Genomic DNA, 26,160 nt, shown 5'->3' with positions numbered 1-26,160 from the left:
CTATTACTGCACTATATTACGAAGATGTACAGTGTGCACTGAACTGCACTTTGCACCATAAACGTAAATTAAATGCAAATCTAAATCTGCAGAGACGTTGCTAATATCTGAACCTCTCTTCAAGTTTCTGTAAACACAAAACACAACTTTCTAAAGTTTAATTTCAAATTTCAGAAAAACATGGAAATCGTGATCTCACAATTCATCCAGCAATTCTTTTGTGTATTCCACCATGCATCTTATCCATTTTTCCTCTTGTATCTACAATATCTTCCAGCTTTATATCCTTTCCTTCTCATACCAAATCATAATTCTAAATATACCGATCATATTATCCCTCCCTATAATCTATTATCCCTCCATATTTCATTATTCCTTCCTGTGTTTCATTATCTCCTTCTATATTCCATAATCCCTCCCTGCATTTCATTTCCCCCCTGTATTCAATTATCCCTCCCTATATTTCATTATCCCTTCCTGTATTCAATCATCCCTCTTTTCATTTCTATTTTCCCTCCCTATTCCATAATCCCTCACTATATTTCATAGTCCCTTACATATACTTAATTATCACTTTCTATATTCCATTATCCTTCTCTATTACATTATCCCTTTCTATGGTTTATTATCTCTCCTTATATTCCATAATCCCTACATGCATTCCATTATCCCTCCCCATATTCTCATATTCCTTCCTATACTCTATTATCCCTCCCTACATTATATTATTTCTCCCTATATTCCATAGTCCCTCCATGCATTTCATTATCCCCCCCTGTATTCAATTATCCCTCCCTATATTTTATAGTTCCTATCTAAATTTCAATATCCCTCCCTATATTTTATCATCCATCCGTATATTTTATCCTTGTATTCTATTGTCCTTGTACTCTATTATCCCTGTATTCCATTATCCCTGCATTCCATAATCCCTGTATTTCATTATCTTTTCTTTGTATTCCATGATTCCTGTGTTCCATTATCCCTTTATTCCATTATCCCTGTATTCCATTATCCCTGTATTCCATTATTCCTGTATTCCATTTTCCGTGTATTCCATTATCCCTGTATTCTATTATCCCTGTATTCCATAATCCCTGTATTCCATTATCCCCGTATTCCATTATCCCTGTATTCCATTACCCCCTGGATTGGATTAATTAGTGATGATTAATCATCAGCTCGTGACTGTACACTCTGTTATCTAAATCTTTGGATATTGTATATTCAATTATCTCTCTGTTTCTGTTCCTCTCTCTACGACTCCACCTTTATGAATATCTACTTGTTTAAACTAAGCAAAAAATAACTTTGTTTCACATTCTTTTATGTTACTTAAATCTATTTCTTTCCAGAACCGATTTATTTGCCTATTTGGTACTGAGGCTAACATTATACAAATATTCAACTGTAACTACAGGTAACCTTGAATATTCAACTATTAATACAGCTAACCTTGAATATTTAACTATTAATACAGCTAACATTGAATATTCAACTGTTACTACAGCTAACCTTGAATATTCCACTGTTACCACAGCTAACATTGAATATTCAGCTGTTACTACAGCTAACCTTGAATATTCAACTGTTACCACAGCTAACATTGAATATTCAGCTGTTACTACAGGAATATTCAACTGTTACTACAGCTAACCTTGAATATTCAACTGTTACCACAGCTAACATTGAATATTCAACTGTTACTACAGCTAACCTTGAATAACTATAAAGTTTGGTAAGTGTTGGTGGTAAGGGGGGGGGTCAATGTCAGAATTACAAAGATTGGTGTGACAAGGGGGTCATTAAATAAGTTCATCTTTTTTCAACTCCTCACCACCTCCCCGCCACCCTTCTTTCTAGCTTTCAACCCGTTCCCCTGAAAGCAGTGTTCTCCTATTAATTTATGAAAATACGCCCTGTCAGCTCTCTGGTGTCCACCCCTTTCATCTTTCCTCTGCCCCCCTCCTCATCTAAAATTCTTATTCAAATATCAAAAATAAAATGAAAAATCTTGAAAAAAGTTGTGGGCAAAAACTGCTCTTTTGGGAAAAATAAAAAAAAAATTTCATTTAATGAGAAGGCCTCCGTTGAAAAAAAAATTATCTAAATTGGAAACCAAGATCACTTCAGGTCAGAAAACAATTTGAGAAAATTGTTCTTAAACTTTTTTTTAACAATTTATTATTTTTGAATTTTTAATCTTATAAATTGAATACAGTTATTACAGAAAAATTCTGATTTGATTCTTCTTCTTGTCTTCGTTTCTCTCTTTCTTCCATTCTTCCTTTTTTCCCTTCTGTTGACTGTACCTGATTCTGATAATTAAAAAAAAAATTATGTTATTGAACTTCATGGCTTACCTTTTTTTCTGAAAATATAAAATTTAAACTTATGTACTAAAAATGACTCTCTCTTGTGCTGCATTGGGTACAGGGTATACTGTGTTCTGGGTGTACCTGATATTGATCTTGTACTGTACTGGGTACAGGGTATACTGTGTTCTGGGTATACCTGATATTGATCTTGTACTGTACTGGGTACTGGGTATACTGTGTGCTGGGTATACCTGGTACTGGGTATAGTGTGTTCTGGGTGTACCTGATATTGATCTTGTACTGTACTGGGTACTGGGTATACTGTGTGCTGGGTATACCTGATATTGATCTTTTACTGTACTGGGTACAGGGTATACTGTGTTATGGGTGTACCTGATATTGATCTTGTTCTGCACTGGGTACAGGGTATACTGTGTTCTGGGTGTACCTGATATTGATCTTGTACTGTACTGGGTACAGGGTATACTGTGTTCTGGGTGTACCTTATATTGATCTTGTACTGTACTGGGTACAGCTGTATACTGTGTTCTAGTGGTACCTGATATTGATCTGGTACTGTATTGGGAACTGGGTATACTGTGTGCTGGGTGTACCTGATATTGATCTTGTACTGTACTGGGTACTGGGTATAGTGTGTTCTGGGTGTACCTGATATTGATCTTGTACTGTACTGGGTACTNTAAAAAATGTAAAGGGGCGAGTTTAACAATTTACAGGTGAAACTATAAAAATATGTATTCCAAAATAATGATCTGGTACTGTACTGGGTACTGGGTATAGTGCGTTCTGGGTGTACCTGATATTAATATTTTATATTGAGAAACCAGGGCGTTCTACTCTCTTCATTCCTGGAGGAGTGGGAGGAAGGAGATCAAAGAACATATATTTATCAGGGGGGTCAGGGGGTCGTAAATAATGGAGTTAGAAAAGAGCATGGTTATTAAAATATAATGTGCTAAATCATAAAGCAAGTAACTAAGTTTTTGACACGAACTCAAATTTTCTAATCCAAAATTCGATGGTGGAAATCGTTCATATTTTTAAGAGAAAAGAGGTATTAGGGAGGGAGTAAGGGAGAAGAGTGAGTTAGATAGAAGAGGAATTAGAGAGGGAGTAAGAGAGAAGAGGGATTAGGGAGGGAATATGAGAGAAGAAAGATTAGGGAGGGAGCAAGAGAGATGGGGGATTAGGGAGGGAGTTAGAGGGAAGAGGGATTAGGGAGGGAGTAAGAGAGAGGAGGGATTAAGGAGGGAGTTCGGAAGAAGAGGTATTAGGGACGGAGTTAGAGAGAAGAGGGATTAGGGAGGGAGTTAGAGGGAAGAGGGATTAGGGAGGGAGTAAGAGAGAAGAGGGATTATAGAGGGAGCAAGGAAGATGAGGTATTTGGGACGGAGTTAGAGAGAAGAGGTATTATGGAGGGAGTTAGAGAAAAGAGGTATTAGGGACGGAGTTAGAGAGAAGAGGGATTAGTGAGGGAGTTAGAGAGAAGAGGGATTAGGGAGGGAGTTAAAAAGTAGAGGGATTAGTGAAAGAGTTAGAGAGAAGAGGGATTAGGGAGGGAGTTAGAGAGAAGAGGGATTAGGGAGGGAGTTAGAGAGAAGAGGGATTAGGGAGGGAGTTAGAGAGAAGAGGGATTAGGGAGGGAGTTAGAGAGAAGAGGGATTAGGGAGGGAGTNTAGTTATATGTTATCAAAACTTAATTATATGTGGTTAGGCAGGGTTGGAGTTAAATGCATACCGACATTTGAATAATTATTGGCTTAAGTATTTATTTGTTTATGCTAGAAATTCCTAACAGGAGACAGTCAGATAAACTTGATGGATCGCTAGAGGATAGAGAGATAAATAGATAGAAAAGGTTTAGAATTGTAAAGTGTGTCGAAGAAATCGGATTTAATCCAGATTAAATTTCGGAAAACCGTGGATTGAAAAAAATTATGTTGATCAGATTCAGGAGAAGGAGTAGGTTCAGGAGAATGTTTAGGTTCAAGAGAAGTATTAGGTTCAGAAGAAGGATTAGGTTAAGAAGAAGAATTAGGTTAAGAAGAAGGATTAGGTTAAGAAGAAGTATTAGGTTAAGAAGAAGGATTTGGTTAAGAAGAAGTATTAGGTTAAGAAGAAGGATTAGGTTAAGAAGAAGGATTAGGTTAAGAAGAAGCATTAGGTTCAAAAGAATGTTTAGTTTCAAGTAGGATTAGTTTCAGGAGAATGACTTGGTTCAGAAGAAAATTTGGATTGAAGAGAATGTTTATATTTAAAAGAATGGTCAGGTTCAGGCTAAGTAATAGGCTTATCAGAATGTATTGGATTAGGGGTAGGATTAGGTTCAGAAGACTGTTTATTTTCAAGGAGGATAAGGTTCAGGAGAAGAATTTGGTTTAGGAGAATATTTAGGTTCAAGAGAAGAATTTGGTTTAGGAGAATATTTAGGTTCAAAAGAATGGTCAGGTTCAGGCTAAGTAATAGGCTTATCAGAATGTATTGGATTAGGGGTAGGATTAGGTTCAGAAGACTGTTTATTTTCAAGGAGGATAAGGTTCAGGAGAAGAATTTGGTTTAGGAGAATATTTAGGTTCAAGAGAAGAATTTGGTTTAGGAGAATATTTAGGTTCAAGAGAAGAATTTGGTTTAGGAGAATATTTAGGATCAAGAGAATGTTTAGGATTAAAAGGATGGTTAGGTTCAAGAGGTTTGTTAAAGAGAAAGATTCGTTTATGGAAAATGTTCAATTCAGACGAAATATTAGGTTTATCAGAATACATTGGATTAGAAGAAGGATTAGGTTCCGGAGAATGTTTAGGTTCAGGGGAAAGCTAAGATGAGGATCAGGAGAATGTTCTGGTTCATGAGAAGGATTAGGTTCAGGAGAATGCATAAGGTTCAGAACAAGGGTTAGGTTCCGGAGAATGTTTAGGTTCAGGGGAAAGATGAGGATCAGGGGAATGTTTTGGTTCATGAGAAGGATTAGGTTCAGGAGAATGTATAAGGTTCAGGACAAGGGTTAGGTTACGAAGAATATTTAGGTTCAGGGGAAAGATGAGGATCAGGAGAATGTTTTGGTTCATGAGAAGGATTAGGTTCAGGAGAATGCATAAGGTTCAGGACAAGGGTTAGGTTCCGGAGAATGTTTAGGTTCAAGGGAAAAATGAGGATCAGGGGAAAGTTTTGGTTCATGAGAAGAATTAGGTTCAGGAGAATGCATAAGGTTCAGGACAAGGGTTAGGTTCCGGAGAATGTTTAGGTTCAAGGGAAAGATGAGGATCAGGGAAATGTTTTGGTTCATGAGAAGAATTAGGTTCAGGAGAATGCATAAGGTTCAGGACAAGGGTTAGGTTCAGAAAAATGTTTAGGTACGGGAAAGACGAGGTTTAGGAGAATTTTTAAGGTTAAAGAGAATTAATTGGAGTTAGAAAAATGCTTAGGTTCCGAAAAAGGCTCAAGAGAAAATTTAGGTTTAAAAGAATGGTTAGGTTCAGGAGAATGTATTTCTGCAGACAAAATATTATGTTCAGTATTGGGCTTTATAGAATGTTTTGGATTAAGAGTAGGATTAGAAGATTGTTTAGTTTCAGAAGAAGGATTTGGTTCAGGAGAAGGATTTGGCTCAAGAGAAGGATTTGGTTCAGGAGAATGACTTGGCTCAGTAGAATATTTAGTTTGAAGAGAATGTTAAGGTTAAATAGAATGGTTAGGTTCAGGAGAAGGATTAGATTCAGGAGAATGTGTAAGTTCAGAAGAAGGACTAGGTTCAGAGAAAAGATTAGGTTTAGAAAAATGTTTAGCTTCAGGAGAAGTATTGGGCTCAAAAGAATGTACTGGAGTAGGAGTAGGATTAGGTTCAGAAGATTGTTTAGTTTAAGTAGACGGATTTGGTTCAGTAGAATATTTCAGACACATTTCTGGATACACACTAAAGTTTAAATAGTCTTAAGATTAACAAAAGATGATATCAAGCATTCATCTCGATTTCCACAATTTTATAGTTTTGATCTCTGATGACATAAATTCAAAATGATTTACAATTGTAAATATGTCTTAATTAGCTAAAGTTAGGAAACATACCGCTTCTTTGCGTGGCTTTAAAACAATAAAAGCACCTGCCTCTCCCCCACCCCCATCATTCCCCTCTTTTTTTGACTCCCCCTACCCTTCATTTCCTAACCATCTCCCCATCCCCCCCATCCACAGTGGGAGAAACCATTATAATTTGGTCCACATTTTACGGCCAATAAATACAATACCATATCTTTAATCTTTTAGAAGATACCATGCCAAAACTAGGAGCACAGAAGGAATATAGAGAGGAAAACTATAGGAGCACAGGAGATACCAGGAGTAGAGAGAGGAAAACTAGGACTACAGGAGATACCAGGAGCTGAGAGAGGAAAACTAGGAGCGCAGGAGAAACCAGGAGTATAGAGAGGAAAACTATGAGCGTAGGAGATACCAGGAGTTGAGAGAGGAAAACTAGGAGAATAGGAGATACCAGGAGTATAGAGTGGATAACTAAGAGTACAGGAGATAACAGGAGCTGAGAGAGGAAAACTAGGAGCGCAGGAGAATCCAGGAGTAGAGAGAGAATAACTAGCAATTCAGGAGAAACCAGGAGCTGAAAGAGGAAAACTAGAAGCGCAGGAGAAACCAAGGGAGAAAGGAAAGTTGGAGAGATACTTAAAATACTGTGTGTGCATATTTGGTATACTGTGCAATGTACAGTAAAAAAAAAACGAAAACTATACAAGCAGAGAGAAAGAGGATCGAGAGGATGGTTTGAGAGGATAAAGATATTCTAGATATATTATGCAACCTAAATGTAAATGTACAAGCAAACAAAAAGTTTTGGCACGGGCCTTATATCCTTTCAATAGGTATCTGTACTTCTTAACTATCAGTTGAGTACTTTTATCAACTATCTATAAATTTAACTATCAATTTATTACTTTCATTAAATTTTATCCCTTTAACTAGTATTACGTATATATATTTATAAAGAATTTTTCATTATCTATATTTATTTGCCTAAAATTTTGAATTAGAACCCCAAGAATGTTCTGAGCCTATTTTAAATATTTTAATTTGAGTGGGTGCAAGGCTGGTTTTCCATGCAAGTATCTATATAATAAAGCTCTTCGCTTATATACATAAATATATGTGTATGTATATATGTATGTTAGAAATAGCTGGCCAAACAGCTGGACCGAATATGCTGTAATGTTTTGAGGAAGCTCATGGGTACCCTTGTGTTAACATAGGTTAACAAAATTATTTTTTAATTTCACGAGCAACGCCGGGCACTTTAGCTAGTAAATATATAATATATTATAAACTATTTATCTTCACATATTATGTACAGAATACATAATCTTGTTGTTTCCAGGTATCAGCCATTTACATGATAAATGCAATGCATCTACTAAGAACTTATTACAATTTATTTATTGTCTTTATTCAGCTGGATCACCTGGTCGTCTCAAAGTAAATGCACAAAATGTTAAATCTGAAAAAGAAATTCACGAACTAAAAATGTTTCTATTTTCAACACTTGAGATACTAGGGATGCAAATAATTCTAGGAACTATAATCAGTTTCCTGGAAGATAGTTTGCACGAGGACATGGATAGAACAGAAAACAATTTCACAGCTCTCCATTCTGCATTCATCTTTTCACGTTTTCATATTTTCATCTTTTCATATTTTCATATTTTCATATTTTTATATTTTCATATTTTCATATTTTCATATCAAAATCGTCGTCATTGCTCTTGATCGTCTGATAGAAAATATTGATATATAAACAAGGAATTTTGATAACATATAACTATCTAAACTTAATTATATTTTCCAGCTTTCATTAAGGCCTATATACGCTGTAGAACCTACAGCTAGCAGCTGGTGTTATGGTTTAATGTTTAGTTTTATTAATTAGATTAAACTCTTATCCATTAAATATTTCCAGTATAATTAGTAGGGAACCTAATTTTCAACCATCGATAAACAGTTTATAGATAATATCGTCTGATTCTGCATGTGTACTGTGTAGTTTAAACAGTTTATAGATAATATCGTCTGATTCTGCATGTGTACTGTGTAGTTTAAAAAAGTAAGAGCACTATTTAATCAATTATTTGTATATTTTATTATAAATTAGTTTGTATCACGTGATCTTTTTGTTCTATGATCAATAAAAATCAAATAGACTGTAGACGTAATTTAATATGGTACTTTTAGTAGATTTGTATTTCCAAGAATGTAAGAGATATCTCTGTTTTAAACTTTAAAAATTGATTGTTTTTTTTTCACCGAAACTTGCGTATTTCCGCAACAGAAATAGTAGAATGGAATTAGAAATAGCTAAGCCCTGGATGTTTAACATCCCTGTAAAGTAGTTGTTAATAATTATTGCTTTCTCTTTTTCAGTTTATTTTGTTTTTTGTGCACTTAAATGATTATTGAAGAATTAGAATTTTGCATTCTCCCCCGTCCTCTGGACCTACCTTCAGTCCTCTGAACCTACCTTCCGTCCTCTGTACCTACCTTCCGTACTCTGAACCTACCTTCCGTCCTCTGGACCTACCTTCCGTCCTCTGAACCTACCTTCCGTCCTCTGGACCTACCTTCCGTCCTCTGCTCTGAACCTACCTTCCGTCCTCTGGACCTACCTTCCGTCCTCTGAACCTACCTTCCGTCCTCTGGACCTACCTTCCGTCCTCTGCACCAACCTTCTGTCCTCTGGCCCTACTCCCCGTCCTCTGGACCTACCTTCCGTCCTCTGGCCCTACCCCTGTGCCGCCCTCTGGCCCTACTTCCCACACTCCCCCCAAAAATGATTTGCCCCCGCTATTAACGTTTAAATAAAAATTGTGTTTGTTTACAATAGAAAAGGTTAATTAACGTTGAGTAAAAAATGTAAGATGGAGAAATTGACATTTGTTTGATTTTCGTGCCCATGCATTTAATGTATTTGCAGATTTGTAATTATTTTAAGACCTTGTGCATTTTATGCAGAATGTATTTTATGTGTATTTATATTTGTTTACCAATGTTAAACAACTAATTGTATTGTATGTATGGGTTTTTTTTTAAACACCTATGTAAACAATTATACTCTAAGTTGCATCCTTAAAACTGGAGTTCAAAATTTACTTGAACGTAGACTGTAGCCGGATAATAAACCTTCATTTTAAACATGTCTTTAAATACTTTAAAGGAGCGCACCAAAACATTACTTTAAATAAAAGCATGTCTAAGACTATGATAGAACATTTAATATCTGAACTAGAGCTTGCTTTAAGTTCACTGAAAGTTCACAACATAAACATTACATGTCAAAAATGTGAAGGATTTGAATCATGTTTAAGCCATTGTCTTAAGAAGAAACTTCAAACTAAAGAAACCTTTTAGTGAATTCTGGATGAAAAACTTAATTCATTTCGAAGATCATATTATATATGGGGGAATATCTAATTAGCATTATAGAATGCTGTAGAACTACATAAGGTAGAAATAGGAGATTTATACGCACTTATACGAATCCCAGAATGCACTAATACTGGGGACGCAAATTGAGGACACACATTTAGGATGTACACAAAAAGAGAAGGCACAAATCAGGAGTACAAAATGCATCTTATACATAAACCCTTACACACTCTTCTTAATCTATTGGTTAGATTAGGTTAAGTCTGGTAGATGGAGTGGGATGGAGGTTTGGGAGTTAACTATTAAATGTTTTCATAAAAAAAATACACAATAACTAGTTTGGATTCCCTTATGAGGTCGGTTTCAGTTCCCTTGGCATCGAATAAAAATATGTTTAAAGTAGTATTCTCTGTTTTGTTTGTATGTCCGATCATAACTTATTAACTCCTTGGCCTATTTGCTTTAAATTTAGATTGGGAACTTGATGGAAATGTTCTTACCTTGGTTTTTGAGTAGGTCGACTTTTATAGGAAAAACTTAGTTTCCAGGCAAAGCTGGATTTCCAAGCTAGTTGTCGGACTAACGTATATTCGCCACTAACGTTCATTCGCAGTAACGTTCATTCGGACTAACGTTTATTTGAGGGTTAGGTTAGGTTAAGACAATTTCTGGGCCGAGCACTGCGGCTAGGACAGGCTAGGGGGCCGAGCGCCCCGGCTAGGACAGGCTAGGGGGCCGGGCGCTGCGGCCACAAGTGTTACTGATCAGCTGACTTTAGTGCAAAAGTACGTTAGTTCAATCGGACATTAGTGCAAACGATATAGCATCAAAGTATATATATCTTTATAGTAAAATATATATATATTAAAATCCTAATATATGTTTAAATGTTTTAATTTGAAGTTGATTCTTATATATATATATTTATATGTTCCAAACAAGAGTATATCATCAGTGAGGAAATACACTTGAAGAGGGGGAGGGGGCAGTGTAATCTGTTTTCTCGACTTGAAAGGGCAATGCTGCAAAACAGGACCTGGTTTGAACTCTGACGCAAGGCGTACACACGTGACGCCGTGTTGATGAGCTAACAAAGTGGGTGACGCGGCGTAATTTGCAATGCGTACACCTGATCTGAATACATAATATGGTGCTTGCATCTTAAACTGTCTTCCTTTATAAAAGGTGACCTCCATCATGCTTTCAGACATGGGTCTTCTTATCTTTAAAGGAAGAGTTTGCGAATTTGAAATGTGATACATATTTGAAATATTATGATTTTTCCTGGATTATATTTATCATATAAAGAAGGAAAGGTTGGGTTAGTTTAAACATAAAAATTGTTAATTCAGATTTAAAGGTCTTTGTAGTTAGCTGGTTAACTTAAATATTTCGTAGTAAAATCATTATTTTCAAAATATAATTCAAGCACATAGCTGAGCCAGCCTTCCGCAAAGCAAATTACAAGGTAATAAGTCATTGCCACAAACTCTGGTTTTTAATCCCTATATCTTTGCAACCCATTATCGTAGACCTAAGATATTTCAAACTATGAATTCTGTTAGATCAGATAATATTGAAATATCAAGATTTACATCTTCAGGTTGCAAAAGAAATTGAGATAAAAAAATTTGAGTTTGTGGCCTTAGTCGTTCTCTCCCTTTAAGCCTGTCTAAAAACTCATGTCTATTGTATTTGTGAATAGAATGCTAAGTAATGATTCATGTCTAAATTATATTTCGTAAAATGTTCGCTAGAGTAAAGGGTTACCCACAAAATATGAGATTATTAGACGACTTGAAACTGAGGGGGTTGATTTCGGTCTATTGTATTATTGCACAAAATCTTGTCAAAAATATTAGATGCTGTTAAACAAATAAGTTATGAATTGGTAAAATTGTTACGTATTTCTCTGAAGTCTCATTGTTTGTTAAAACCCTTGATTAAAAAAATAAAAAAACGATTTTCTGTTTTTCAAATTGTCTCGTCTATTATTATTTCTATATCGGAGATGTGTCAGTATGTGTGTTTTATACATAGTTAATTGTAACAGTGTTTGCAACATGTAAAACTTATTTAAAATTTTATTTGCAAGCATAAAGAACATAAATATTAAACATACACAGAAATGCACACTATAACACAAATATTCTAAACCCCTGCATCCACATTACACACAACTCGACGTTGCAAATACTCACATAAAGAACGAAAACATACACAAAAGAGCAGAAAATTACACAAACTGGACACTCTATAAACCCTATTGTTCTGGTATTATATATTAAATTCTATGTTTAAAAATTGAGATAAACAAATTATTTGGTATAAAATTTCGTAAGAAAAGTCTGCTTTAAAAAAAAGTAAATTTAGTTATTATTTCCCCCTGTCGGGGGGCAGAGGGCAGGGTGCAGGGTCTAGAGAACTCAGAAGGAAACAAAATGGAGGAGCGTGGGAGTAGTAATTTTAGAGGAGAAGGCCAACTCAAGGGGCATAGGCATAAGTAGACAAGGGTCAGCTACAGGGGAACAGGAGTAGGAAGACAAGGGTCAGCTACAGGGGCACAGGAGTAGGGAGACAAGGGTTATCTACAGGGGCACAGAAGTAGGTAGACTAGTATCAGCTACGGAGGCACAGGAGTAGGTAGACAAAAGTCTACAGGGGCGCAGGAGTAGGTAGACAAAAGTCTACAGGGGCACAGGAGTAGGTAGACAAAAGTCTACAGGGGCACAGGAGTAGGTAGACAAAAGTCTACAGGGGCTTATCTACAGGGGCACAGAAGTAGGTAGACTAGTATCAGCTACGGAGGCACAGGAGTAGGTAGACAAAAGTCTACAGGGGCACAGGAGTAGGTAGACAAAAGTCTACAGGGGCACAGGAGTAGGTAGACAAAAGTCTACAGGGGCATAGGAATAGGGAGACAAGGGTCAGCTACAAGGGCACAAACATGAGGACATAGGAGTTAGCTTCAGCTTACGATACCGCTTTCAGTATTGCTTTTCTTTTTCTCAGAAATAAATTTACCAATTTTCAAGATTTGCTCACGCTCAGACAATAAAATATAATTTTATTCTGAATATTTATTTCTGACTTTTATCATTCATTGTCCGCTGAAAGACAGTTTTATTTCTGTACATAATACATTTATCATACTGTTTTGGACATGCTAAATTGATTTTACCCTAAGGTATAAAATTGGTAACAAATCTTAGAAACGATGTCTCTGGAAGAACTTTTAGTAGAATGTTGGCAGATTTGAGCTTGATTTACTTGATTCCACCAGGTCACTGTAGCAAATGTTTTTTTTTCAAGCACATTCTCTTTTTTAGTCCAGTCTAAACAAGGGTATCTAGAGAGAATTGATCCTCTCCGGTACTATTAAGAGAACTTAAACCAGTATCCGAGTTACAATCCTCATCCTTAAACTCAGGTTTAATTAGAACTCGTTTAGGAGGTAGGGGGGGCAGAGGAGACACTGACTTTACTAGTGACGGTTCAGGGGACACTAGAGAATGAATATCACTGGATATACCGGATGAGGTGGATCCGGTGGATGAGGACCGGGTCGGGTCCGTGCTCCGGGTTGGATGGACTTGGTCCGGGAGAAGGATATTTGACTGGTTGGGACTTGACTCCGAGCTTGTTGTAATCTCCAGTCCCAGCTCGGAGTCGGAATCAAACTCGTTTAAATCCTTCCTAAGCCAATCCAACATCTGCTGGGAGGCGAAGGCGGATGGAGGAAGGGATTGAATCCAATCAAACTCTCGTTGAAGTTGTTCTCCTTCACTCTCAGCTCTCTCTAAATCCATCTCAAGGTTACTGATGTAGATCCCTGAAATAAATATGTATAATACTAATTCCAGAGTTAAGACAAGATATTGACTACTTTAAAATATGGATTTTATAGATTATTCCTAGATAAATCAAATGCTCACAAAAGAAAGGCGTATGTGCAGCAAAAACAATAAAATTACATACGAATGAAAATGAAAATAAGTGTAACTATAGAATCGACATTTAAAAAATTTAATAAATTTAGAAAACATTTGTTTAAATTCAAATGATCTACATCAACAGATATACATATGAGCTACAAAACCTTTTAAAAATCTCAAGTTTTTTTGATTTACGGAATAATATTTGTTGATTTGTGTTCACCTCCTGCACTGCACCTCTCCTCAATCTGTTCTATCTCCTGGTTAACCTTGTTCTGCTCCAGTATACTGGAGCTCACAGACTGAAGCAGGGACTGGAGCTCATGTCTGGACAGGAACAGTTCCTTCTCCAGGGCAGCTAGAGGCAGGCGGAGAAGTTCTTCAAGCTCCGGCACCGAAGCAGCTGGTGCGCCTCGGGACATCTGTCGTTTAGTTTTCTGACAAAGTTTGTTTATCTCCTCTTCTCTTCTCTCTATATCGGAGTTAAGACGGGAAATCTTCTCCAAGTAAATGCTCAGTTCCTGGAAAAAGATTTATTTATTTAACGATACCTACTTGTGCCGCGTTAATCTTTTTTTTAAGAATTTATTTTTTAAAACAAAATGTTTACCTTAACGCTTTCTAATGGAAGTTCTAAACTTGACGAGCTTTTTTCTCCGTCTTTTGTTCTTAAATCGTCCAGGAATGCTGGTTTCGGTCGTCGAGACGATTTAGGAGATTCTTGAAGTCCGGCGGGTAGCTGATCTAGGTACGTCTGAAGGACGTAGTCTTTACCAGACTCCTAGAACATTCATATTTTCAATATTTTAAAGAATAAAAACGATGAAAAATGACAAAAGATTAACTTTGTAACGATATTAAAGTAAACGAAATATATTTCATTCCAATTTCATTGATTTCTAAAATAACTGAATTGTTTTTTAGTTTTAATCTTGATATTTTTATAATAAAAAAGAAACAAAAAAAGTAAAGAAACCTTCATTCTGAGATTATGAACTTTTTGTTCAAATGTTTCGATGGCTTTCTCTCTGTCTTTTAGAACTTGAAGCTGTGACTGTATAGTGCTACCCTGGAATATTAAAAGAAAATTATTAAACAATCTTTAACTTTTACGAGTGACATTATTTGGATGAAAAAAATAATGAATATGTCCAACTTTTATTTTCAAACTCGATATTTATCAATTGAAGTATTTCTTCTCCACTAAATGATTGATTAAATTAATTCAGTATTGATTTTATTTTACCTGCGCTATAATGATCTTCATTAGTTGTTGAATACTTTCTTTATTTGAACTTTTCTCCTCATACAGTCTTCTACAACAGGGGGAAATATATATACTTTATATATATAATGTTTATAGATGTTTAAAGTTTAAATAAGATATTTGAACTCACGGATATCTCAATCATTGTTTCTCTTTGGTATAAGGTACAGGGTTACCCTTAAAAGATAAGACTTCAGAGATTGCACGGAGTTTTTTTTCTTAGGTTCATGGTTTTCTGCCGAACCATTTGATATATCATTAACAGACAGTCTCCATGGCAGTAACATATTTGTTCACCCTCCAGTTCGCTATATTTAATAGTTTTAGGTCGTCATCGAAGCCTCATTCTTTGTGGGTAACCCTGTAGTTTAGTGAATCATTTAAGGCACTCTAATTACAATAAGGTTAATTTTCCCGATTAGATTGTGGGAAGAAAAATTATCATTAAACAACATTAAATTCTTGTTTTAAACCAATAGTTCAATATTGAAGCAAATATTTTTTATGAAATGTGCGTTGTTGAGTCTTATTTAATCATTGATAGTATTTACAATATACATACAAATACATATATTCAACTAGAAGTAAGACTTGAATACATATTTGTAGATTACAATCCTTTCAGCTTGCAATTCATCCATTTATTCATTCATTAATCCTTTCTTACTTTGATGCGCCCATCCGCTGGAAAATATTCCAGGCCAATAGTTTTATGAGACTTTAAATTCTTTTTGAGGTTGCACTATGTGCAATAAAAAATTTATGTTTGTTTGAATATATCGACGTGCAAGCACTTTAAATTGCATTAAATGAGGCTGCAAATGCATTCTTGATATTTACAATGATTCGTTATATGTAAAATGCGTATGGGTGCGTTCAATTCATCTCACATGGACGCAAAGGCGCAAACATTATGTTAATGGACGGATGGACGCATGGGCGCAAGCTGTTTGCATCTAAATTGATCCTTCAATGCATTAAGATAATCTTCAGCATCTCGTATCATTGCGTACAGACAGATCTTGTATTACGCGCTCATTGCGTCATATTCATGTGTGAAGAATTTCAATGCTAAGTGCAAAGGGGAGAATTGGAGAAGGGTAGGCGACGAAAAGGGGAGGGGAGAGGGGTAGAGGGGAAAGAGGGTAGAGGGGAAAAGGGTAGAGGGGAAAGGGGTAGAGGGGAAAGGGGGAAAGGGAAAGGGGGATTGGCGAAGAGGGGAAAGTAAAAGAGAGAGAGAAACAAAGTATGAAACGCTTACCTTGGATGCACAGTATCTATTCGTCTCGTCTCGTTCAGTCGTTTACTGTGTTGTTTTTTCTTCTTCATTTTTAATTCATCCCTTTGCAATATTTTATCCTCTGCTCTTTTCTCTCCTATTCGTTTATTCTCCTCTCCCACATCATCCTCAGAATACTTGTCGGAGCCAAGGAGCACAGACTCGGATCTCTTAACCACCAACCGAACCTGTACAGTAGATATTTAACTAACCGTATATGTACAGTAAATATTTAACTAACCGTACCTGTACAGTAACTATTAAACCAACTGTACCTGTACAGTAAATATTTAACTAACCGTACCTGTACAGTAAATATTAAACCAACTGTACCTGTACAGTAGATATTGAACTAACCGTAACTGTACAGTAAATATTAAACTAACCGTTCATGTTCGATGCGCTCCAATGTACGGAAAATGTCGTCTCCGAAGATAGATTTTCCGTACAAGAGAGCGCATCAAGAGTAACCAGCCTTATTATACATCCTTGATGTAAACTGCTTTGTTCCATGTTCATTGGAATAATATCAAATTATAACTTGAGCCGTCTTTCTATTCTTTCAATTCTTTTTGTTCACTGTTTTCTATTTTAAAATATATTAAACTAACCTCAGTTTTATCCTCTCCCCAGGCCTCCCAAACCTTTAGTATCTTCCGAGAGCATCCCAACCTTAACATGAATAAAAAAATAGGGTTTTATTCTTCACATTATTCTTGTATAATTTCTTTTTTTATATGTAGAAAACTTACCGTCTCTCAATTTTTCTCCATTTTTCAATAACAATGAATTCCGCAGGGTTTAAACTGATATTTTGGGACTTGAACAGTGCTCTGACAACCTAAACAAAACAAAACGATCAAAAATCTGATTAAAACCTGAACTGTAATCTTTTAATTAAAGGGGTTACAACCCTGACTTAAGAATAAAATTATATGATAACAAAAATTCAAAACGCTAAATTCGCACTCGCTGTGCTCGTTACACGACAGTTTTTTCAATTCTTGGTTTTATTCAAAATACTAATAGTTTTTTCTGTCATTATTTTTGAGATAAGGCTTTGATTAAAGATTGAAGTATTGAAGGCTTTCATCGCAAAATTTTCAATTCCAGCTAATTTATTTTCTTTTATTTTCAACGTTACGCTTGGACAGTGAGCGGTGTAATTATATACAAAATAGTTAACGAGAATCTCAAATATTACAAGTTTATTGTCCAATACAATATTTGAATACCCATTGTTTTTATTCTAATGGATCTAGTTTCAAAACAGCTGGCACTGTTCAACAATAAAAACTAATAATTCAAAAACAACAGAACAAAACAAAATTTAAGTTTCAACAAAAACAGAAAGAAAAAGCACACAAGGAGAAAAAATTAAAAGAAAGAAAATTAGAAATAAAACGTGAAAAAATTGATAATAAATAAATAAGTAATTAATTACCTCTTGACAGCTAGTGTTTTTATTAATCCCGGAGACCCACTTGAGTTGGCCGAACAACCAGAAGGGGATTTCCGCTAAATCCGACATATTGTCCGCTTTTTCCACTAATCCCCTTATCATTTCATTCTTCAGAGAGATTACAGGCTGTCAGTTTTTCCCGACCCGCCCTAGCTTTTCAGTTGCTGTTAATTGCTGGTAGAGCAGGACTTGTCAGTTTTTTAGTTTCTGCATCTTATCCTTCTTCTCCAGGGTTGCTTCTAGATCAGGGAGATCAGACCTTCTTCTCCAAGGGTACTTCTAGATCAGGGAAATAAGTCTTCCTACTGAAGGATACTTTTAGATCAGGGAGATCAGTCCTACTTCTCACTGGTACTTCTAGATCAGGGAAATAAGTCCTTCTTCTCCAGGGGTACTTCTAGATCAGGGAGAATCAGTCCTACTTCTCAGGGTACACCTAGAACATGGAAGTCAGTTAGCATCAGAATTCTATACGATTTGAAAATATGGGTCAAAAGTTTTTTTTCCAAAAAAAGATTATAAGTTACTTTTTTGTTTTTACTGTTTTACAGCTATATATCTATATGCTAATTGACAGATAAACAGTTAGACAGACGGATAGACTAAGAGACGGAGAGATAGCCAAAGGAATATTGAGTCTTAGCCACAAACTCAATTTTTTAATCCCTATATCTTTGCAACCTGATGGTGTAAACATTTGATATTTCAAACTTATATTATTAGATCTATCAGGATTCAGAGTTTGAAATATCTAAAGTCTATGACATTGGATTGCAATGATACAGAGTTTGTGGCAAAGACTCAAATCCTTTACAAAAGAACAGTTAAACAGGCAGAGGAACATACAGACAGTCGGCCAGACAGATTAAAATGCACTCAGATATATAGACGTATATTCACGAACGGACAGATAGACAGACAGATTAACATTCACAAAGATATTCTGACATATACTAACAAAGGGATAGATAGACAGAAATAATAACAGACAAACGGCTGGACAGACAGACTTACAGCCGGGCAGATAGACAGACAGTCTAAACAGTCCGACCTTGGAAGGGAAATCAAGCCTGCTCAGATTCATTTTGATTATGGAGGGAGGGGCGCTTCATTCTACTCTCAGTATTGTAGGGACGGTTGTGGGGGGGTCGTGTTTAAGTCTGTGCATGAGTATTGGATATATGTGCATATGAGTTATGGATAGAGAGAGTAAAAGTTCTATAAAGTCTAGAAGCAGAAACTCATCAGAAATTAACAGAAACATAATGAAAGGTATTGGTAGCAAAGTTCTATGATACCCCCCCCCTCTTACGGAGACAGACCTTTTTGGATAACATATTAATTAGTTTTTGCGTATCTGTCTAATGTCAAAGTGTTTTTGCAAATCTTAAAACAAATCTTAAAAGTTCTCTCTCTCTCTTCTTGAAGGACAGGGAATACGCCCAAACTTTGGAGACAGACATCTTACATTAGCTCACGGACCTATTGTTATGCATACTTATTCATTCATTCATTCATCCTTTCATCCTTTAATTCATTCATTCAGTTATTCACCCTGTTATTCATTCTTTTATTCTTCCATCATTTAATCCTTTCGTACTTTACATTTATTAGTTCATTCATTCTTTAATTTTATCCTTTCATTTAGTCATTCAGTTATCCTTCCTTTCATCTTTTCATTCTTTCATCATTTAATCCTTTCCTCCTTTCGTACTTTACTTTTATTAGTTCATTAATTCTTTTATTTTATCCTTTCATTTAGTCATTCAGCTATCCTTCCTTTCATCTTTTCATTCTTTCTCATCCTTTCATCCTTTCATACTTTTATTAGTGCATTCATTTAAATTTCGATTACTATTAGAAACTTAATGATATGTATATATTCCTGTCTAACAATCTATCTATCAATCCCTATTTATCCTAGCCGGGTGTGCTGTGAATTTGCATCTGCGAATAAAATGCAAAAATCACGCTTCTTCAATTTATTTTCTCATACCTAAAGGGCGTCAAAGATTTGCTACCGAAACATTGCACGGCGTGCACGCATAAGCTTTATGAAATCATTACGCGGCATTTTTTTCATCTTTTATAATTTAACATCTGGGTGGGTAATCTGAAAAGAAATTATTTTACCCTGAAGAAGCGCATTCAAAACTTGCGGGGTCGAGAGAAATCTGTTTACAACCGTGGTTCATTTTTCAGTCCCATATTTCTTTACATCTGTTCTCTGCGTGAAAACTATTTGAATTGGTTCTACTCTATTCTTGTTCTTAACAAGGATATTGTTACTTTTCACTTGTCTAAGTATTCTACAATACCCTGCTACAAACGGGACTGAATAAATAGATCCAAAAATAATTACAATAAGTAAAAAGCTAAGAAAAAATATTTTCTAGGTTAAATGCTGTTTACTTTCTCACTTTCAAGTTCGATCAATAGTATTTTTAGCATCGTCAGTCCCTGCTTTTCTAGGACACCCAATCTAAAGATTTAACTTCCTCCTTCTCTTCATTTTTTTCTTTCTTAAAGACTTGAAACCCCGGGACCCCAGGCATTCATTATTCGAGCAGGGTTGTATTGACACATAATAAATCACAGGGGAAACTAGAATTGGTTCAGGGTTTCATCAGGATGCTAGCTCAGGATATCTCAGGGTTTCATCAGGATTCTATCTCAGGATATCTCAGGATTACATCAGGTTGCTAGCTCAGGATATCTCAGGGTTTCATCAGGACTCTAGCTCAGGATATCTCAGGGTTTAATAAGGATACTAGCTCAGGATATCTCAGGGACTAGCTCAAGATAGCTCAGGGTTTCATCAGGATTCTAGCTCAGGATAGCTCAGGGTTTCATCAGGATACTAGATCAGGATTTCTCAGGGTTTCATCAGGATTTTATCTCAGGATATCTCAGGGTTTCATCAGGATACTATCTCAGGATATCTCAGGGTTTCATCAGGATTCTAGCTCAGGATATCTCAGGGTTTCATCAGGGTACTAGCTCAGGATATCTCAGGGACTAGCTCAAGATAGCTCAGGGTTTCATCAGGATTCTAGCTCAGGCTATCCCAGGGTTTCATCAGGATACTAGCTCAGAATAGCTTAGGGTTTATCAGGATGCTAGCTCAGGATGTCTCAGGGTTTCATCAGGATACTAGTTCAGGATATCTCAGGGTTTTATCGGGAAGCTAGCTCAGGATATCTCAGGGATTTATCAGGATGCTAGCTTAGGATACTTTGGGGGTTTATTCGGTTTCTGAATTTGAGTTTCATCAGATTGCTAGATTCTAACACTTTAGTACTTGGTTCAAAATGGTTTAAAGTAGCTCAATGTGGTTAAGAATGGACTTAAAAGAGTTTAAAGAGGTATGGTATGAGATGGCACACAGTTTGATTTATATTGACTGAGAATGGTTTAAGACTTTTTTGCCACAATACAGTTACAGACCGTTTCCTATAAAATCATATTTGAATATAAGAAAATATAAGAAGTCAGAACACAATAAAACAGAATTGAATAGAATATAGAATAGAATAGATTGGATGCTATTTCCCCGGTGCTTTTCATCTAATTTTATTCAAATCTCTGTCAAGTCAAAAAGTAAACGTTTTTTGCCCAACCTGACGTTAGTGTTTGACGATGCGAAATTAATCTCGTTTTTAAACAAATTCAACCTCAGCTTGTGGCTTCGGAAGAATTTAAATCAAATTATTTCTGGAATCTTCAAATATATCTAATTGTCTAACAATGCAAGGAGGAGGGGGTAGGGGGTATTTTAGATTTGTATTTTTCGCATTTCTACATCAGACGTTTTAAATTTAAATCCTATAATTGATCCCACGGTTCTATGAAGAAAGCTGAGGGTAAGCCTGAAGTATAATCTTTAGGAGAAAATTCCAAATAGTGGAGGCTCTTAATATCAAAATGTATTTTAGGTAATCTTTCCATATTCGATATCTATCTATCTTTTTTTCTATCCATCTATCTATCGATCTTTCTTTTTATATATTTCTAACAATCAATCTATCAAACTGATCTATCTTACGTAATCAGCCATCAAATTTGTATTCAAAGATTTGACACAGCTTACTCAACCTGCAACTCACAAGGTTTCCTTGTTTACATCTTATTTCAAATACATTTACACTATACGCACCCTCAACGAAGCTTTCGGTGCGTTTTGCAGTAAATTGCAGTACAATGAACGAAAAAGTAGCAGCGTTTAGTGAAGATTGTACGTAGATTTACAATCTATGTACAATCTTAAAGGGATTGTACGTAGATTTACAATCTATGTACAATCTTAAAGGGACTGTACGTAGATTTACAATCTATGTACAATCTTAAAGGGACTGTACGTAGATTTACAATCTATGTACAATCCTAAAGGGACTGTACGTAGATTTACAATCTATGTACAATCTTAAAGGGACTGTACGTAGATTTACAATCTATGTACAATCCTAAAGGGATTGTACGTAGATTTACAATCTATGTACAATCTTAAAGGGACTGTAAGTTTATTCTAAAGTTACCCTCCATGCAAAGATGTTAACGCCTGGTCCAAAAAGGTACCATTCAAATCTTTAGATGTCAATGTTTATATAATTTTGAAAACGGATTTTTTAAAGTGTGGTTTCTCAACAAAAGTGAATTGCGCATTTCTACTGCGGGAAAGCAGAGCGTAATTATCAGAATTAAGCACTTTTCATGCTTAACATGTCGAAGCTTAAAAGTTGCCTCAAGTAATTTGAAATAGTTTCTTTGTACTGCAAAATCATATTCTATATAAGTTTAATATCTTTATACGTTTTATCTATATACAATCTTCATGTATCTGTATATCTATATTTTCTGTTATATCATCGCATTATTTCATCTATATCTGTCTATCCAAGGCTGTTTGCACCCAATAACTGTCAATCAAATGTTGAAATAATAAATTGGTTGAGTAGAATAAACTGCAGCTTTGTAAGGGGGTATATTTTAGGTATATCAGATTATATTATTATATTAGGTACTAGATGAAGGGGTATATTTCAGGTATATCATTATATTAGGTACTAGATGAAGGGGGTATATTTCAGGTATATCAAGTATATCAGGTATATCGTTATATTAGGTACTAGATGAAGGGGGTATATCAAGTATATCAGGTTATATCATTACTAGCTGAAGGGCCCACGTTGACCGTGGAAAAAAATAAAAAAATCTAAAAATAATTTTTTAAAAAATTTAGTTTTTAATTCGATTTTTTTTAGCCTTTGTCACTCCCAGGCTACCCATGAGTGTCAACAAAAAATTTCAGCCCATTCGGTCCAGTCGTTTGGCATGCCATAGGGAACATATATATAAGAATGTCTTGTTTTATTATATAGATATCAGGTATATCAGGTATCTATCTATCTATCTATCTATCTATCTATCTATCTATCTATCTATACCGGAGGCATCTGTATCTAGGCACCCCTTCCACCTGCCTAATTACTGCTTGGCTAATTTTCACATTGATGGTTGAAAGCTTATTTTGAAAATGAAAACATTTTCTGGTTTTCAAAGTTCTTGTGATGTATGGTTACAATAAAAAATATTCAATGTTTATATTTCTGTTTTGTTTTCTTCTTGTTGGATTTATAAAACTTAGTTTTTTATTCTTTAATATCTCGCAACCTCTCTCTTTATTAAAGTTCTTTTAGTTCATTTACAAATTTACTTATTTTAATTTATTTTCTATTTAAACTTAATATTTTTCCAATGTTTTTTTTAGAGTTTACCCTGCCAGTCCCATACCGGCCGTACTTTAGTGTTTTTCTTAAAATATCTTTCGTCTATCTGAACTCATATCAAGTTCCTATTTCTTCATGTTTTACTTCTTCCTACTTAATTCTTACTTAGAGCTTATTTTTCTAAATATAATTTCCGAACAATGTACCACTACTTTTTTATTGGCGCGATATAACCTTAACTATAGGAAGACATTCTATTTACCTCCACTTTTCCTCCTCTGTTTCTCAACTTTTTGTCCACTTTTCCTCCCCTTTCCTCTATTTTTCCTCCACTTTTCCTCCCCCTTTCTTTCAGTATTTTTATATTAATTCACAGTTCTCCGGCTGCACTTGCTTCGGCAGTACATATACAAAAATTGGAACGATACAAAAAAAATAAATTAGAATTATTCTTTATCAGCTGTATCCAAATTATAAAATTTAAAATTCAAAATAATAAATTGTAAAAAAAATAGTTCTCCGGCTAAATGATAATAATTATGAGATACAATTTGAAAGTGTGGCGGGGAAACTATTCTCATCTGTTTCATCCTTCGAACAATCATTTGTCAAGGTTATCTTTCAAATCTTTCGCATCTTCCAATAGTTTCCTTACTCAATCATCTTCCATTAGTTTCCTTTCTCAATCATTTTCCACTAGTTTCCTTACTCAATCATCTTCCAATAGTTTCCTCACTTAATCATCTTCCAATAGTTTCCTTACTAAATCATCTTCCACTAGTTTCATTACTCGATCATGTTCCGCTAGTTTCCTTACTCAATCATCTTCCAATAGTTTCCTTACTTAATCATCTTCCAATAGCTTCCTTATTTCATCATCTTTCACTGGTTTCCTTTCTCAATCATGTTCCACTAGCTTCCTTACTCAATCATCTTCCAATATTTTCATTACTCGATCATCTTCCACTAGTTTCCTTACTCAATCATATTCCACTAGTTTCCTTAATCAATCATCTTCCACTAGTTTCATTACTTAATCATCTTCCACTAGTTTCCTTACTCAATCATCTTCCACTAGTTTCATTACTCGATCATCTTCCAGTGGTTTCCTTATTAAATCATCTTCCACTAGTTTCCTTACTAAATCGTCTTCCACTAGTTTCCTTACTAAATCATCTTCCACTAGTTTCATTACTCGATCATCTTCCACTAGTTTCCTTTCTAATACTATTCCCTTTTCCTGTCCACTTCTTAGTCCTGTCCTTTTCTCCATCCTATTTCCTTGTCCTTGTATTTCAAACTGAATTAGTGCAAGAAGATTATGACGGATTTGGGTTGAAACCCTCTTAAAGGGATTGTAATCAAATTATAATGAGTATCTATAAAATTAAAATTCTATCTAGTAACCACTAAGTTCCCCCTTTTCTATGATATGTCCTTCTTTTTAACCGCTTCCGACCACTTGTCCCATGTAAATCAATTTAATTATATTGTCTTTGAAAAATGCGGATACATACCGAAATGTTTTGAAATATGTTAAAATATTCAGACAATCTAGTTTGTATTCAAGATATTTATTCCATCCTTGGACTCCGCACTAAAAGTAAACATTTGATTTGATGTGTACAATTGTTTACGTATAAAAATCTTTGAACAAACTTACATTAATCTAAAAAATTTTTATGTTTTTTTTCATTCCAAAAAAATACAATTTTGCCTTCACAGAATATTTTTTTTTCTTCTCAGTAAAAAAAGATTTTGGTTTACCTTTTTATAGTAGAGTCCATTTAGAAAGCAATCCACATAAATTCTGTCACTTTACCATTGTTTTTCTTCTTATACAATCTAACTTTTAATTTTAACTTTTGTAGTTTCTTGTGGTAACAAGAGAAAATCACTTTGGTAAAATATCCATCTATCTTTAATAGTGAGTTGATCTGATATATATAGATGTAGGTTCAACTACGCAGAGGTGTGACGAGGGTGAGGGTCGGAACCCAACTGAAGAGTGAAGAACAAGAAATATAGATTGTATAAGACGGGGACCTGACTTGGGGAACCCAGTACCACACTTACTAACAATCAGTAACACACTTACTAACAATCAACACCACACTTACTAACAATCAGTAACACACTTACTAACAATCAACACCACACTTACTAACAATCAGTTACTCACTTACTAACAATCAGTTACTCATTTACTAACAATCAGAACAAAACTTACTAATGCACAGAATTACTAAACCTTATTTACACTACCTAACCCAACCAAACATACCAAAACATTTTCACGAACACGTAAATCGAAATCCTAGAGTATTAAACCCTGTTTCAATTACGGGAAAAAACTTTCAAGATATCGGTAAAATATATAGATTTAAACTTGTTGGTAGTAAACCATAATTTTCTAATCAATTACATTTAATATCTTTGATTTGAATCTAAACAAGAAAATTGTTTCCAAAATAAGCTTTAAAAATTCTCAACATGAAGTTATTCTTTTGAAAGTGCATTGTGTAACTCTAAGCATGAAACTTGTATACTGACACACCTTGATAGATGAGGAGAGGATCAAACTATAATCTCAAGAAAATTTGGTGACACCCAGCATTATCATTTCTTATCCAGGGACAAATTGTTTTTATATTGCAGGCCAAACCTTAGATATACTTTAGGTTTAGATTTAGGTTTAGGTCTCGTTATAGGTTTAGTTTAGGTTTAAGTTTA

At 35.1% G+C, this 26,160-nt stretch overlaps 1 protein-coding gene across 2 annotated transcripts; it reads right to left on the bottom strand.

Moving 5' to 3' along the window:
* Positions 1-12,829: 12,829 nt before the first annotated feature.
* On the bottom strand, positions 12,830-25,417 carry LOC111712767 (ras association domain-containing protein 10). 2 transcript variants are annotated; one of them, XM_023487488.1, is made up of 11 exons: positions 25,195-25,417; positions 24,945-25,024; positions 17,684-18,137; positions 16,992-17,080; positions 16,851-16,911; positions 16,222-16,427; positions 14,940-15,009; positions 14,670-14,762; positions 14,304-14,474; positions 13,917-14,214; positions 12,830-13,590 (listed from the first exon to the last, which is right to left on the bottom strand). In XM_023487488.1, the coding sequence occupies exons 3-11, from the start codon at positions 17,801-17,803 to the stop codon at positions 13,094-13,096; spliced, it is 1,605 nt and encodes a 534-aa protein (XP_023343256.1). In that variant the 5' UTR covers positions 17,804-18,137; positions 24,945-25,024; positions 25,195-25,417; the 3' UTR covers positions 12,830-13,093. The 2 variants fall into 2 exon arrangements, with proteins under 2 accessions (XP_023343256.1, XP_023343255.1); XM_023487487.1 differs by lacking the exon at positions 24,945-25,024.
* Positions 25,418-26,160: the final 743 nt, after the last annotated feature.

The sequence above is a fragment of the Eurytemora carolleeae genome, unplaced genomic scaffold (assembly GCF_000591075.1).
Source record: "Eurytemora carolleeae unplaced genomic scaffold, Eaff_2.0 scaffold989, whole genome shotgun sequence".
NCBI lineage: Eukaryota > Metazoa > Arthropoda > Copepoda > Calanoida > Temoridae > Eurytemora > Eurytemora carolleeae.
Note: the sequence above shows the minus strand (reverse complement) of the source record. Positions and strands in the feature narration are given on the sequence as shown.

Bases quoted from the DNA above. Each gene is read 5' to 3' on its own strand.
- LOC111712767 (XM_023487488.1), bottom strand. From the start codon at position 17,803: ATGATAAGGGGATTAGTGGAAAAAGCGGACAATATGTCGGATTTAGCG. The intron at 16,912-16,991 runs GTAAGTTTTCTA...ATTCATGTTAAG, and splicing joins TGGAGAAAAATTGAGAGACG to GTTGGGATGCTCTCGGAAGA. The intron at 15,010-16,221 runs GTAAGCGTTTCA...CCCCTGTTGTAG, and splicing joins ATAGATACTGTGCATCCAAG to AAGACTGTATGAGGAGAAAA.